The 14,853-nt window shown below is 40.7% G+C and overlaps 1 protein-coding gene across 9 annotated transcripts in view; it reads right to left on the reverse strand.

Annotated features, from left to right (window-relative positions):
* Positions 1-4,368: 4,368 nt before the first annotated feature.
* Positions 4,369-14,853, reverse strand: part of LOC121572673 (kinesin-like protein KIF16B) — a 32,493-nt gene continuing 22,008 nt past the window's right edge. For 4 of the 9 annotated variants that reach the window (XM_045222171.1, XM_045222169.1, XM_045222170.1 and 1 more), the window contains one exon: positions 11,049-14,240. In XM_045222171.1, coding sequence (XP_045078106.1) covers positions 12,132-14,240 — 2,109 coding nt within the window. In that variant the 3' untranslated portion in view covers positions 11,049-12,131. Of the gene's footprint in view, positions 6,715-10,318; positions 10,403-10,509; positions 10,600-10,784; positions 10,911-11,048; positions 14,241-14,853 lie in introns of those variants that run through there. The other 5 variants (XM_045222173.1, XM_045222176.1, XM_045222172.1 and 2 more) reach the window with 4 other exon arrangements.

A 14,853-nucleotide genomic window follows, 5' to 3' on the forward strand; every position in this document is an offset into this window, starting at 1 on the left:
GATGTTTTTCAGGGACTAGGAGACTAGTCAGGATTGAGTGAAAGATGAACGGAGCAAAATACAAAGAGATCCTTGATGAAAACCTGCTCCAGAGCGCTCAGGACCTCAGACTGGGGTGAAGGTTCACCTTCCAACAGGACAACGACCCGAACTACACAGCCAAGACAACGCAGGAGTAGCTTCGGGACAAGTCTCTGAATGTCCTTGAGTGGCCCAGCCAGAGCCCGGACTTGAACCCGATCGAACATCTCTGGAGAGACCTGAAAATAGCGGTGCAGCGACGCTCCCCATCCGACCTGACAGAGCTTGAGAGGATCTGCAGAGAAGAATGGGAGAAACTCACCAAATACAGATGTGCCAAGCGTGTAGCGTCATACCTAAGAAGACTCGAGGCTGTAATTGCTGCCAAAGGTGCTTCAACAAAGTACTGACTAAAGGGTCTGAATACTTATGTAAATGTAATATTTCAGTTTTTATTTTTAATAAATTTGCAAAAATGTCTAAAAACCTGTTTTAGCTTTGCCATTATGGGGTATTGTCTGTAGATTGATGAGGGGGGGGGGATGATTTAATCCATTTTAGAATAAGGCTGTAACGTAACAAAATGTGGAAAAAGTCAAAGGGTCTGAATACTTTCCGAATGCACTGTAATTATAGAGGTTCCTATTCAAGCACAAATTGTACATTATCATTTGTACATATGCCTTGATTTAGTTTTTTCTTCTTGTATAACTGCATTGCAATAATATATCATATACATGTTATTTTGGACAATGGACTCTTTACAAGCCCCTTGGTTTTTTTTATGTCTCCTGCACATGTACATTTCTTTTTTCTTTTAATTATCATAATTTTGTTTTGTCTTTTTCTTGTGTAAATACAAATTAAATAATGTAACATATGTACTTACCATGAAAAATATGCAGTGCTCAATCTTGAAAAACATCCATTAAAACAGTTGGTTTAAAATACAATGATTGTATCTCTATTACAGTATGTCGGATGATGGACCGTATTACAGCGGCTTGCAAAAGTATTCACCCCCCTTGGCATTTTTCCTATTTTGCTGCCTTACAACCTGGAATTTAAATGGATTTTTTGGGGTTTTGTATAATTTGATTTACACAACATGCCTACCTCTTTGAAGATGCAAAATATTTTTTATTGTGAAACAAACAAGAAATAAGACAAAAAAACGGTTTAACTTGAGCGTGCATAACTATTCACCCTCCCAAAGTCAATACTTTGTAGAGCCACCTTTTTCAGCAATTACAGCTGCAAGTCTCTTGGGGTATGTCTCTATAAGCTTGGCACATCTAGCCACTGGGATTTTTGCCCATTCTTCAAGGCAAAACTGCTCCAGCTCCTTCAAGTTGGATGGGTTCCGCTGGTGTACAGCAATCTTTAAGTCATACCACAGGTTCTCAATTGGATTGAGGTCTGGGCTTTGAGTAGGCCATTCCAAGAATTATAAATGTTTCCCCTTAAACCACTCAAGTGTTGCTTTAGCAGTATGCTTAGGGTCATTGTCCTGCAGGAAAGTGAACCTTCATCCCAGTCTAAAATCTCTGGAAGACTGAAACAGGTTTCCTTCAAGAAGTTGAATTTAGCGCCATCCATCATTCCTTCAATTCTGACCAGTTTCCCAGTCCCTGCCGATGAAAAACATCCCCACAGCATGATGCTGCCACCACCATGCTTCACTGTGGAGATGGTGTTCTCGGGGTGATGAGAGGTGTTGGGTTTGCGCCAGACATAGCGTTCTCCTTGATGGCCAAAAAGCTCTCACATGCCTTTTAGCGAACACCAAATGTGTTTGCTTATTTCTTTTGTTAAGCAATGTCTTTTTTCTGGCCACTCTTCCGTAAAGCCAAGCTCTGTGGAGTGTACGGCTTAAAGTGGTCCTATGGACAGATACTCCAATCTCTGCTGTGGAGCTTTGCAGCTCCTTCAGGGTTCTCTTTGGTCTCTTTGTTGCCTCTCTGATTAATGCCCTCCTTGCCTGGTCCATGAGTTTTGGTGGGCGGCCCTCTGTTGGCAGGTTTGTTGTGGTGCCATATTCTTTCCATTTAAAAAAAATTTATTTAATGGTGCTCCGTGGGATGTTCAAAGTTTCTGATATGTTTTTATAACCCAACCCTGATCTGTACTTCTCCACAACTTTGTCCCTGACCGGCTTGGAGAGCTCCTTGGTGCCGCTTGCTTGGTGGTGCCCCTTGCTTAGTGGTGTTGCAGACTCTTTGGCCTTTCAGAACAGGTGTATATATACTAAGATCATGTGACAGATCATGTGACACTTAAATAAAGTCCACCTGTGTGCAATCTAACTAATTATGTGACTAAGGTAATTGGTTGCACCCGATCTTTAGGGGCTTCATAGCAAAGGGGGTGAATACATATGCACGCACCACTTTTCCGTATTTTTTTATTTTTATATTTGTGAAACAAGTTATTTTTTTCATTTCACTTCACCAATTTGGACTATTTTGAGTATGTCCATTACATGAAATCCAAATAAAAATCAATTTAAATTACAGGTTGTAATGCAACAAAATAGGAAAAACGCCAAGGGGGGTGAATACCTTTGCAAGGCACTGTATATACAGTATGTATGAAGTTTGTAAGACTAAATGTTGTGTGTATGTACAAACACATGCACACGCTTCAGTATTATTCATAAGTTCCTCATTTGAATGAAATTGTGACTGAGGTCTGACCTTAGTTCCCAGTCAGCCAGACAATTTACAGAGCAAAGATGTTCATTTATCTTAACTTTCTAATCTTTGGGTATATCTGCAATGACTGCGCTGGTAAGTACATTTTAAAATGTATCCAAATCATTGTTTTGGTTGTTTGAAGATCTGGACAAGGTGTGCACCTGTGGTAGTATCATGAGCTCTGTTGGCTAATTGGAAAAACTGTACACAACTATTCACATTCTATTTTTAACCTCAGTCTAGTCTGATCAAAGCTCAGTTTTGCTTATGATTTCATTGTCTATCATAGGCAGCAACATTAATATTTTCCTACTCAAGTATCTTAAAGAAAGAATAGACTACTATAGGGTTAGATCCAGGGTACAAAATGTAGCATCTTGAGGTGTGGATCCTAACCCTTAATTTATGTTTCTTATGACAGGGATACTCCAAGAGACAAAACGTGAGAAAGAAATAGTAACCTTGAAATGTTATTCCCCTGTGGGAAGTTACGTAACATGGAGCAAAGAAATAGATTGTAAGAAAGTAGACATTGTCACTTTAAAAGACGGAGACAAACACATAAAACACATTCCTGATCCAGGTAACCATTATGGTTCAACAATAGAAAACGCATTGGTTATAGTGAGATTGAAAGACTCAGACTCTGGGATCTACTTCTGCAATAGCCAACCAACAGTATATCTGATAGTGAAATCAGACAATGGCATGGATTTCCCAAAAAACAACTGTTTTAGAGAAAGAAGACCAAACACAGGACACAATAATACTAAGCACGTTTTGGTTGGTGTAGTTTCTGGTTTTGGGGTGCTTCTGTTAACAATTATCTTCATCTGGAGATATTGCTCAAAAAGAAGGGCAGTAAGGGCTGAAGTGGAAGGCAACAAAATGGCAGACGACGCCATCTATGCTGTCATAAAGGATGATGGGGCCGGACCGAGAGCAGAACACAGCACTCCGGGTCAGAGTGAGTCTATATATCACCTGGCTGGTTTTCCAGGAATGAAGGGTGAAGGTACTCCTAAACAAAGTGAATCCCCTTATGTCATGCTCCATATTCCGCAAGCTGAAGTCACAACAGTGAGGGCATAAATTCCTTTGCAATAAATCTACAGGAAATGATAATGACGAGTCTTTGCAAGTCACTCTGAATCATTAAGACATCACTTCTGTTTTCTTACAAAGCTGTTGGATATTGGTTTATTTTTCCATCCTGTAGCCTTGATGTGTGTGAACCTGTTAATGTTTTGCTTAGTCTGCCTCGGAGTACTGAGGGAAAATGTCAATTGGGACAAAGGAATGACAGTGTGGTGTTGAGACAGTGTTGTGTGTTAGTACATTTAAAAGACTATTCAAAAGACTATTGCAGAATAAGTGTTTGGCTTTATACATCTGTGTATGTACATAGGTTCCTTTTTCATGATCTAACTGGAATGGTCAGTGAATTGCTTAGCTTTTACTGCAGGAATAGTATACGCATAATTATTGTACAAATTGTATACACAAATCACACTGCCAAAATAATTCAAAGTATTTAAAGATTACACCCATTTGAACATGAGTTACACAATACATTTTTTGATATGCTTGCTGAGTATTACACCAACGAGTAAGATATTCAAGAGGTCATAAACTGGCCATTTTTTAAAAATGAGTTTCATCCATGTTATAAACAATGCGACAGCAAAATATATTGCAGGAGTTTTATCAAATGTATTGATTTTGTAAATGTGTCAGTTACAACTTCAATAAAAATGGTACAATTGATCAGTTTCTTGCTGTACATTATTTTGCAGATAGCTAAATGTTTTACAGGACATAAATACAAACACACAAATGAGCTGTCAGTTATGAAAATCAATATAATCCTAATTATATTCCAGTTCTAAAAAATTATATATATATAAAAAAAGTTTATACTACAGTACTGACTTCAATCCCTCAACTTGGAGGAGTCTCAAAATGGACACCAGTAAAGCAAAGTGGTCCTCCTCTTATATCATTAAGATATCAAAGCTAAATAATCTCCAACTGAAATCAACAATAGCAGTTATAATGTACAATCCCTTCTATGACATTCAGTGTCAATAGTTTACATTGCGTGTGTACAAGCACTTCATGTAGAAAACTATGCACATAAAACATTGAAATATACATTCTATGTATCGATATGCTTTACAAAAGGGAGTGATTAGTGTTATTGGCTGTTCAGGCAATGCCAAAAAGTCCCTAAAATGCAACTTAAGTAGTCATTCAGGGCTAGATTTACTTGATGTTTTTGCACTATGCTAAATTGAAATGTGAAACTGTATTATATTTGTACCACCTTATTCCTTATTTAAGAAATAATTATACTTTGTTTCAGATTTACAAAGACATAGTAAATCTAACCCCAAGTGAACTGTGTTTGACATCCACAACTCAAGTATTAGCACCTACAGTATGTACAGTTATGAAAGTGTTTTTGTCAAGTGTTCAATCAGCAGCAGTGATTGTATTAAGTGTGAAACTTGGAAGACATGCGGTCAACAGAAGCGTAATTCTATTAGCCAGTTAGAAACATGGAGAGCAACACTGTTAGCAACAGCTTTCAGGAGCAGAAGGCACATCAACTGCCTAGGCCCAGAAATACACACGTGTTGCAGAGTGAAGTCTCAAAAGACTATACTATGCCACCATTAGTTCAAGCATTATTCTCACAATCGTGAATATTATGATTCAACCCGCACAAATGACATGTGACATCAGCTTGAAAAAAAATTTTCTGTAGTAGCCACCATTAAAAGGTGAAGTCAGACTATTATTACTTTGATAGCTCACCAAAATGACTAAAAAGTTAACGTTTCTCCTAAATTGGGAGTGATCATGAGTCATTGTTATTGCACTCAAAAGTACCTCTCCTCAGACTATTTGCAGTTGATACATTATGCAATAGTGAGAAATTGGTATCAACATTAAAAAGGGGAAGTTCAGTTTTTTGGTTTCTAACCTTGAAAGTAGTCTATGGGCAAATAGTCTAAATATAACCCATGGTTCGGTTAATCTACTTTTAGGATGAGGAACCATCTAACATTAAAGTGACAAAATACTGAACATCCCCTTTAAGCAAGTTGTAGAGGCCATGACCAATACAGTACAGAAACAGGCCACCCTTATCAACCCTACAGGAAGTGAAGAGTAATGCCTCATGGTCAGTTCCCATAGTTACAGCACGTCAGACTCAATTGCATATCACCAGAAATGGTAGAAACTAGAGTTGCCATCGACATTATAGCTGCATAAAAATAGTTTTTTTTGTAAAGCCTCCCTTCAGAACTTGATTTCTGAGTAAACTGTGGTGAACAGGAGAGCAGAGTAGATGACTTAGCAAGTCACTGCTGCCAGGACTATGTAATGGCTTCTAGATTGGCAGCGGTTGCATTACCTTGCGACAAGGCCCGCTTTAGAACCATTTTGTGTCAATTCACATGTAATAGCAAATATTCTACACCTGTTGTCATTACATTACTTACTTGATTTATAAGAGAATACTATTTTCTCATGTGTTTGGTCCTCAAGAAGAAGTACCATTTCCAAATGTACTGGCCTAACAAGAAAGGAAGAAAGGATAACTTGGTTGTACTGAGGTCAATCCCTAGAATGCTACCTGGGAAGGCACTACACACTTTGGCTTTGGGATTAAAGCTGCTCCATCGTAGCCTGGTCACAGATCTGTTTGCACGGTCATGTCAGCTCCAATGCATGGCAATGACCATAGGAAATGGCAAAACAGCACAAAAAGGTCTGGGGCCAGGCTAGCTCCAACCCTTCCTCATCCAAAATGTCTTCAACCAGTTCCATGGCTGCTGTAGTCGAAGACACCCTTCTTGAAGAACAGGGAGAAGTCACAGATGGCGTGCTTTGACAGCTGCAGACCACCCTCAGAGTCCAAATCAGTGCGGAGTGGAGAGCCCGAGGAGGGCGACATCATCACCCTGAAGAAGTTTTTCAGATATTTCTAGAGCAAACGGAGAAGAGGGAGGTATGACTACAAGTAATAGAGAATACTATAGGGTAGTAGTGTGTGAATTAGCAATGACAGTAACATGGACCCCCTTAAAACATATATATATATATATATATATATACAGTGAGGGAAAAAAGTATTTGATCCCCTGCTGATTTTGTACGTTTGCCCACTGATAAAGAGATGATCAGTCTATAATTTTAATGGTAGGTTTATTTGAACAGTGAGAGACAGAATAACAACAAAAAAATCCAGAAAAACGCATGTCAAATATGTTATAAATTCATTTGCATTTTAATGAGGGAAATAAGTATTTGACCCCCTCTCAATCAGAAAGATTTCTGGCTTCCAGGTGTCCTTTATACAGGTAACGAGCTGACATTAGGAGCACACTCTTAAAGGGAGTGCTCCTAATCTCAGCTCGTTACCTGTATAAAAGACACCTGTCCACAGAAGCAATCAATCAATCAGATTCCATACTCACCATAGCTCTCCAAGGATGTCAGGGACAAAATTGTAGACCTACACAAGGCTGGAATGGGCTACAAGACCATCACCAAGCAGCTTGGTGAGAAGGAAACAACAGTTGGTGCGATTATTCGCAAATGGAAGAAACACAAAAGAACTGTCAATCTCCCTCGGCCTGGGGCTCCGTGCAAGATCTCACCTCGAGGAGTTGCAATGATCATGAGAACGGTGAGGAATCAGCCCAGAACTACACGGGAGGATCTTGTCAATGATCTCAAGGCAGCTGGGACCATAGTCACCAAGAAAACAATTGGTAACACACTACGCCGTGAAGGACTGAAATCCTGCAGCACCCGCAAGGTCCCCCTGCTCAAGTAAGCACATATACAGGCCCGTCTGAAGTTTGCCAATGAACATTGAATGATTCAGAGGAGAACTGGGTGAAAGTGTTGTGGTCAGATGAGACCAAAATCGAGCTCTTTGGCATCAACTCAACTCGCCGTGTTTGGAGGAGGAGGAATGCTGCCTATGACCCCAAGAGCACCATCCCCACCGTCAAACATGGAGATGGAAACATTATGCTTTGGGGGTGTTTTTCTGCTAAGGGGACAGGACAACTTCACAGAATCAAAGGGACGATGGACGGGGCCATGTACCATCACATCTTGGGTGAGAACCTCCTTCCCTCAGCCAGGGCATTGAAAATTGGTCGTGGATGGATATTCCAGCATGACAATGACCCAAAACACACGGCCAAGGCAACAAAGGAGTGGCTCAAGAAGAAGCACATGAAGGTCCTGTAGTGGCCTAGCTAGTCTACAGACCATAATTCCATAGCAAATCAGTGGAGGGAGCTGAAGGTTCGAGTTGCCAAACGTCAGCCTCGAAACCTTAATGACTTGGAGAAGATCTGCAAAGAGGAGTGGGACAAAATCCCTCCTGAGATGTGTGCAAACCTGGTGGCCAACTACAAGAAACATCTGACCTCTGATTTCCAACAAGGGTTTTGCCACCAAGTACTAAGTCATGTTTTGCAGAGGGGTCACATACTTATTTCCCTCATTAAAGTGCAAATCAATTTATAACATTTTTGACATGCGTTTTTCTGGATTTTGTTGTTGTTATTCTGTCTCTCACTGTTCAAATAAACCTACCATTTAAAATTATAGACTGATCATGTCTTTGTCAGTGGGCAAACGTACAAAATCAGCAGGGGATTACTTTTTTCCCCTCACTGTATACATACACACACATACATATATATTTTTTTATGGAGCAAGGGGAGCATTTATCTACTGCTTAGTCATCCAACCAGAGAACAATATTTATTCTTATCCATATGTCACGGTCGTTGAGAGACAGGTCAGACCAAGGTGCAGCGTGGTATGCGTACATGTTTATTAAGACGAATAAACACTTGACAAAATAACAAAACAACGAAAACGTGAAGTCCTATGGACTATACACACAAGAAGCCTACCAGGAACACAAACAAGATCCCACAACTAAGGTAGGCAACATGGCTGCCTAAGTATGATCCCCAATCAGAGACAACGATAGACAGCTGTCTCTGATTGGGAACCACACCCGGCCAACATAGAAATACAAAACTAGATATACACATAGAAATTCACGCCCTGACCAACTAAAGACAACCGGGCTCTCAAGGCCAGGGTGTGACACCATACAACGGATATCAATCAATCAATGTAATAATAATTCCTACAGTGCCATCTACTGTTCAAACACACTTTAAAAATCAGTGGTCACCAACCTTTTCGGAGTCAAGATCAATTTCGGAGTCAAAAAGCAAGCAGAGATCTACCGCTCAGATTTATTTTTATTTTTAACATGACTTAAAAATGTAAGGCTATGCAACATTAACCTAATAAAACAGTTCTGTAGGAATGAGGTTTGTGCAGTAGGCCTAATACATTATCACAGCATATTGGCTATATGCTTGGCCTGCCAATATTGTTCTTCTCAGACCATATTATATTTCAAAACTCGAGCTTTGATAACAAAATAGAGTTGTGGTATCACTTGCAAGGCACAGCTGAGAATGAATTGAAATAATTTGCAAATAATTATCTTTTGTATTTCACTGGACTGATGGTACCTGCATCTGATGGTCAGTCTCAGCAGAGGGAGAGAGCAGCAGAGGGTCTGCCTCATGTTCCCTGCCCTCTCCTTTCCTCTGGTGAGACTGACCAGAGAGAGGGGACACAGTCTTCCACCTAATGGCGAAACTCGAGTCATGCTACATTATTTCTGCCTCATGCACAAATTCGTGATGTTCGTGATGTTCCCATACATAAAAATGTATGCACACATGACTAAGTCGCTTTGGATAAAAGCGTCTGCTAAATGGCATATTATTTTATTATTATTCTTCTTATGACCAGAGAAATTGTCAAAAAAATACAATAAAAAAAGGCCTATCGATACACTTGGCTACTCATTCATTGCAACTGCAGTGCTGGTTGTAGCGCGAATAGAATTAGGGAGAAGCGTGTTGAATGAAAACAGTGTTGACAGTGCTGAATAAAACCTTCAACATGAACTCACTCATAAACACAGCAGCTACTTGCTGTATTATTTGACAGTCTCTCTTTGGTCATGGTTTTTAAAAGTTATGAAATCTCACGTAGGCTAGTATCAAACTTTGCTGTGGGGTCGTGGAAACTGTAGGCACTGTGATTTCAGCTATCCAATTGGCCATCTCTCTTGGTCCGCAGGGTAGGCAGAGTTTGTCCCGTCAGACAAATTAAATGGTTCAAAATGGGAACACTTTGTCTACCCGACGCGCAGGGCTTCTGAATCAAGTGCACCTACCGCCAACAGCACAACACTAATACCAAAACAAATTGGAGCGCAAGGCTTTATCATTGGCTTTTCTACAGAAATGTTTGGTGATCGACTAGGAATGCCTTGCGATCGACAGGTTGGTGACTACTGCTTTAAATGTATGTCAAGGAACAATTAGGTCTCTGAAGTGATGGATGAGAATGACAAACCTTCAGACCTTTGTCACTGATTGACAGATTTCCATAACCCTGTCAGTCATTACAACTTCATTATACTACTGTTAAGAAACGCAATAGTATGTGTCAATGGCTGCACCCACCTCCAAGTGCCTCTGCCGTTCAGCAACCATTCTCTCATCTCGGTTTCCAAAGAGTTTTTTGGGAGGGAATTCTAAAGCTGCAAGCTGGTATGGAAGGAGGTCATTAAGATCGTGCCAATTATATTACTATTATCTACAACAGGCGAGGACGTGTAGTATTTGGTAATTCCTAGTTCATCAAATTATTTTACCTCAGGGTATTTCATCTTGAGAGTTTTGTGCATTTCCCGAAAGCGGCTGTACCTCCTGAAGACGGTCCATGTTTCTTCCATTACAGTGATCTAAAGAGAGAGGAAAATAATACTGATTACAAGGCTGATACAACTAACTCGTTGAATAATGCCAGAATTAAAAATGGAGAACTAAGTAAGTAGTATGATATGGACCGGTCAGACATGTATGCAAGACCAGAGGCCGCAAAGCGATGATCCTGGATCTTGAGAGATACTTAACAAGAGATGCTTACCTTAATTTCAAACTCAAAGTGCTCATCTTTCCCTTGACCTCTGAGAACGTAGCGAGGAATGCTAATTTTAACAGGGTCCTTTAGGCAGTCAGAATTGTTCCCAAGAGGGACAGAGACAAATCGCTGCTGGGAAAAACATGGGTGGAAAGAAAGGAAAATGGGAGAGAGAGAGAAACATGGACAGGAAGGTGTAGTCTTATTTATATGACAGCAGTGAACAGGTACAAAACAGAACAGCTACATACAACCAGGCAACACAAAGGCTTATACAGAACACAATCTTTATTTTTTGTTAAAACAATTAACCATCTTTTATTAACATTATTGCAGTGATCATAGTCACAAGTCATATTGTACGTCAGACATTCTTCATATTACGCTTCACACATATTCCTAAAAATCATATTGCACATTACAATTCGCCATATGATGAATATGCGTAAACGTATTGAAGAACATATTGAAGAAAACAATTTCACCAGCCATAAGTGATTGATGTGAGCATTCATGTAAGAACAGAGAGGGAGAGCTAAGCTGACTAAACGAAAGGACACCATATTCCCTGTAGTGGGAAAGAAAATCTATGAAATATCCAATTAACTACACCAATACAAAACAATTAGGTTTGTGAGTAAAACTGTTCTTAAAGTGACAATGAAGGCTTGACTATGATTTGATTAAGGTGTACCACCACAGTGGCAGTATGTTAAGAAGAGAAGCATTAAAATATACTATAAAATACTTTAAAATCAATAGCAGCCATTGGAGTTAGACCTTTAACATTTTGTATTTGATCTGTATTCATAATATTGAAATGTATTTTCTTATAACACAATGTTCATGAGGATCCTTTAGATAAGTTTCAATAAAATTTTACATTGACATTGTGGACATACACTAACAATTACAAAAGGCATGGTTCCCATGTTACAAGAATAATGTTTTTTTTGGATATGATTTTCAACTAATCAAACAAATAATGTAAACAGTCTTAAATACACATCGGAAGTGGTAGGACGGTGCCGTCATGCTCAAACAAAATAAGATTTACAAGTGAAATCTTCACTATAATGTTGCTAAACTCTTGTAGTATGCAAACCCTAACACTATCAGTCTAGCTAGCTGATTATTATACTCAGAACTGCAGTTGGCTGACAATACTGAATGTAGCTGGCTAGCCAACTCACCATGGCTTTCTTGCTCAAGTGCAATGCTGACTGAAAACAAGAAGAGTTCAGCAGGATGGCACAGTCATTTCACTTCCGGGCTGCAGTGGCAGTTAAGCTCCTTTCCTTTTATTACCTATTAGCATTACATCATTTGATGACCTGGAAGCACATCCTTAAATCAGGTTGACAGATGATTGATTAGGATTGCTGCATCCGAGGTAGAGCTGAAAGTTAATTTCCAGGAATCAGCTGGGGGCCTGCAATCAGAAGGTAGAGGGACAATGGCTAAGCCTTTCCTGGTCTTTCTTTTGGTCTCAATCTGCCCTTTGTGAGTCATGGAGAATAAGATGTCAAGCACCATACATCTGTCGCTGTGTCTCACAAGCACACATCGGATGTCTGAGCGTCTGCGCAGCTCTACTCCCTGAAACTGGGGTTGGATGGGAACCAGAGTTGAGCCTCGAGGTACCGGGTGGAACACGGCATCCTCTTGCACCAGGCCTATGTGGTTGTCGGTGAGAAAGAGCTGGCAAAGGACGACTTGGCGCGAGGTGGAATAGTTTTCCACCTTGATGGAAGTGTAGAGAAGAAGGTGTATGTTAGCCAAGGAGGGCCTGTTAGGTCCTTCCATGTTGCCGTGCAGGATGTAGAGCAGGTCAGCCATGACCCTCTTAAAGCGCGAGGTAACACAGAGGCCACTATCCAGCAGGAGGTCTGGAACGTGGGACCTCCAGTCCAGAGAGAGGCGCAAGAGGTCTCCACGAAGCAAGGGGTAGGCTCCTGGGCCTTCCCGAACCTCTGACGGGGCAAGGATCTTCAGCAGGGTACAGCATAGCTCCTGGGTAAGCGCTTTGCTGTGGGTGAAGATGACCAAGATGGTGTCTTCAGTGGAACCCAGGAGTCGTACATGCTGCCCAGCAAAGCTCACTTGGATCTCCTTGATGTGCAAGAGACTGAAGTGGTGAAAAACTGCCAAAGGCTGGTTGTTACCCAAACCAGTACCAGCGGAGACTGCATAGAGGTCGGTTTCAGATAACAGTAAGCAACTTGGTTGTGGTGTAGGCTGTTTGCAATTGGCAATGCTTAGCCAGTAGATACCCAAAAGGTGGTGGGAAGAGGCAGCGATTTTAGGCGTCACACAGTACAAACGATGCATCATCTTCTGAAGAGGAAGAGACTGTAATTCCGAAAGGCATATGGGAAACTCCACGAGCGTCTGACAATAAACTACAGGCTTCCCGTCTTTGTATGTAGTCACAGAGCCTTTAGGCCATAATGAAATGTCAGGAATTGCAGACTCATTACCTTTCTCGGGTACATTGAAAAGGCAATTGCCTGTCAAATTGGCAAAATGAACTTTATTCTGCCTTAAGTCGGGTTTCATTGAAGGTTCAAGCTGCTTTTTCTGAACAAGTGGAATATCTTTTGTAACTATGGTCATGTACTGAGAGAATGTACTATTCAATGCTGAAGTTTCTCCTGCTCGAACCTGCCGAATGATATCACGTGTACTCTGCAGATATCGTCCAGCGTCGTTGTAAACTCCAGACAGCTTGCCTGCCAAGTATCCAAGGACGTAACTCTGTTTGGCTCCCAGTTCGTTGGTTAGTAGATCCGGTTCTGAAGTTACCAGATTACTCTGCACCTGCCCATTTACAGACTCTTTAGGGATCTTGTTGAGACCAAAGTAGCCCTTGATGGTGATTTGTCTCTTTGAGCTTAGTCTCAGTATGGGGACTTCAGAATTTATCACAGTTGCAGTGTCGTTACTTGTCTTGCTTGTGTTCTGAACTTGGTCTTTGGTTCCTTCCACAGAGTCAAACTGTGAGAGAGTGTGCAACAGTGGGTTCTCTGTTCTGGTTTCTCTGGACTGAGAATATGATAGACTTTTGGTCTTGTCATCAACAATGTAGCAACTCAAATTGGTTTCTTCCTCATCTGGCCTACATTGGCTGTTATTTCCATCTTCACTGGCTATGGTGTTTGTAGACCTACATCTCCAGTCCTTGGTTTTAAATTCACAGCCATTGTTCTCGCTCTCTGCTTGGTCAACCTTCCCCTTCACTCCTACCTGCCACCATTTAGCTTTTTCACCCTCTTTATAAGGCACTGTGTCCTTTTCTGCCAAGACTTTGGTTTCCCTTTCTGGGTTGCCGATTTGATCTAACTCAGAGTGGTCTTTGACGCTGCCTTCTTCTGAACTTGTTGTATGCCCTTCCAGGTGAGTGCTTGTCTCAAGTCCTGGGACGTACAGGAAGCTACGCCACAGCAAGGGCATGGAGTCTTTCTGTGTGGACAAGGGGGGATTCCATGACTATAACTTCAAACCAGAGATCAAAGCTCTGAATTATAGTCTTTCAAGTATTCATTCTCACCCCAGTAAATTAAGGTCTTCCTCCACCAAGTGTAAAAATCCAGATGTGATTGAAATAAAATCCAGATGAGCAAGATTACAATTGAAAAGGGAATTAAAGAGATTGATGCTTGTTATGGAGCATGAATACAAAAGTACACACCCCAGGCTTCCATGCAACCTTCCCTTTTTGCTTACAAAACCAGATATCAACCCTGTTTGGCTGGACATTTCTTCTTATCCGGTTTTACACTTAGGTTGGCCTACTCTGTCAGCGACTGGTTTCCTTTAGCCAATTCAGTATCTTATTCAATTTCCTGCTTCTTTGTGATTGTGTGGATTTTTCTAGTCAATATCCCCATAAACAGCTATATTCTTATGTTTTTGCCATTTCTTTATAAAGACCTCAAAGGTTCTTGGTTTAGGAATCTTCTATGTTTATCAGATACAAATTTGGGATTCCTGTAAAATAGGATGTTCCCTAAAGCACCTTTTACAAACGGCATGCCTCTTTTCATAGTTGGTGTGGTGGTTAGTGAAGATTCAG

This window comes from Coregonus clupeaformis, chromosome 8 (assembly GCF_020615455.1).
Source record: "Coregonus clupeaformis isolate EN_2021a chromosome 8, ASM2061545v1, whole genome shotgun sequence".
Lineage (NCBI taxonomy): Eukaryota > Metazoa > Chordata > Actinopteri > Salmoniformes > Salmonidae > Coregonus > Coregonus clupeaformis.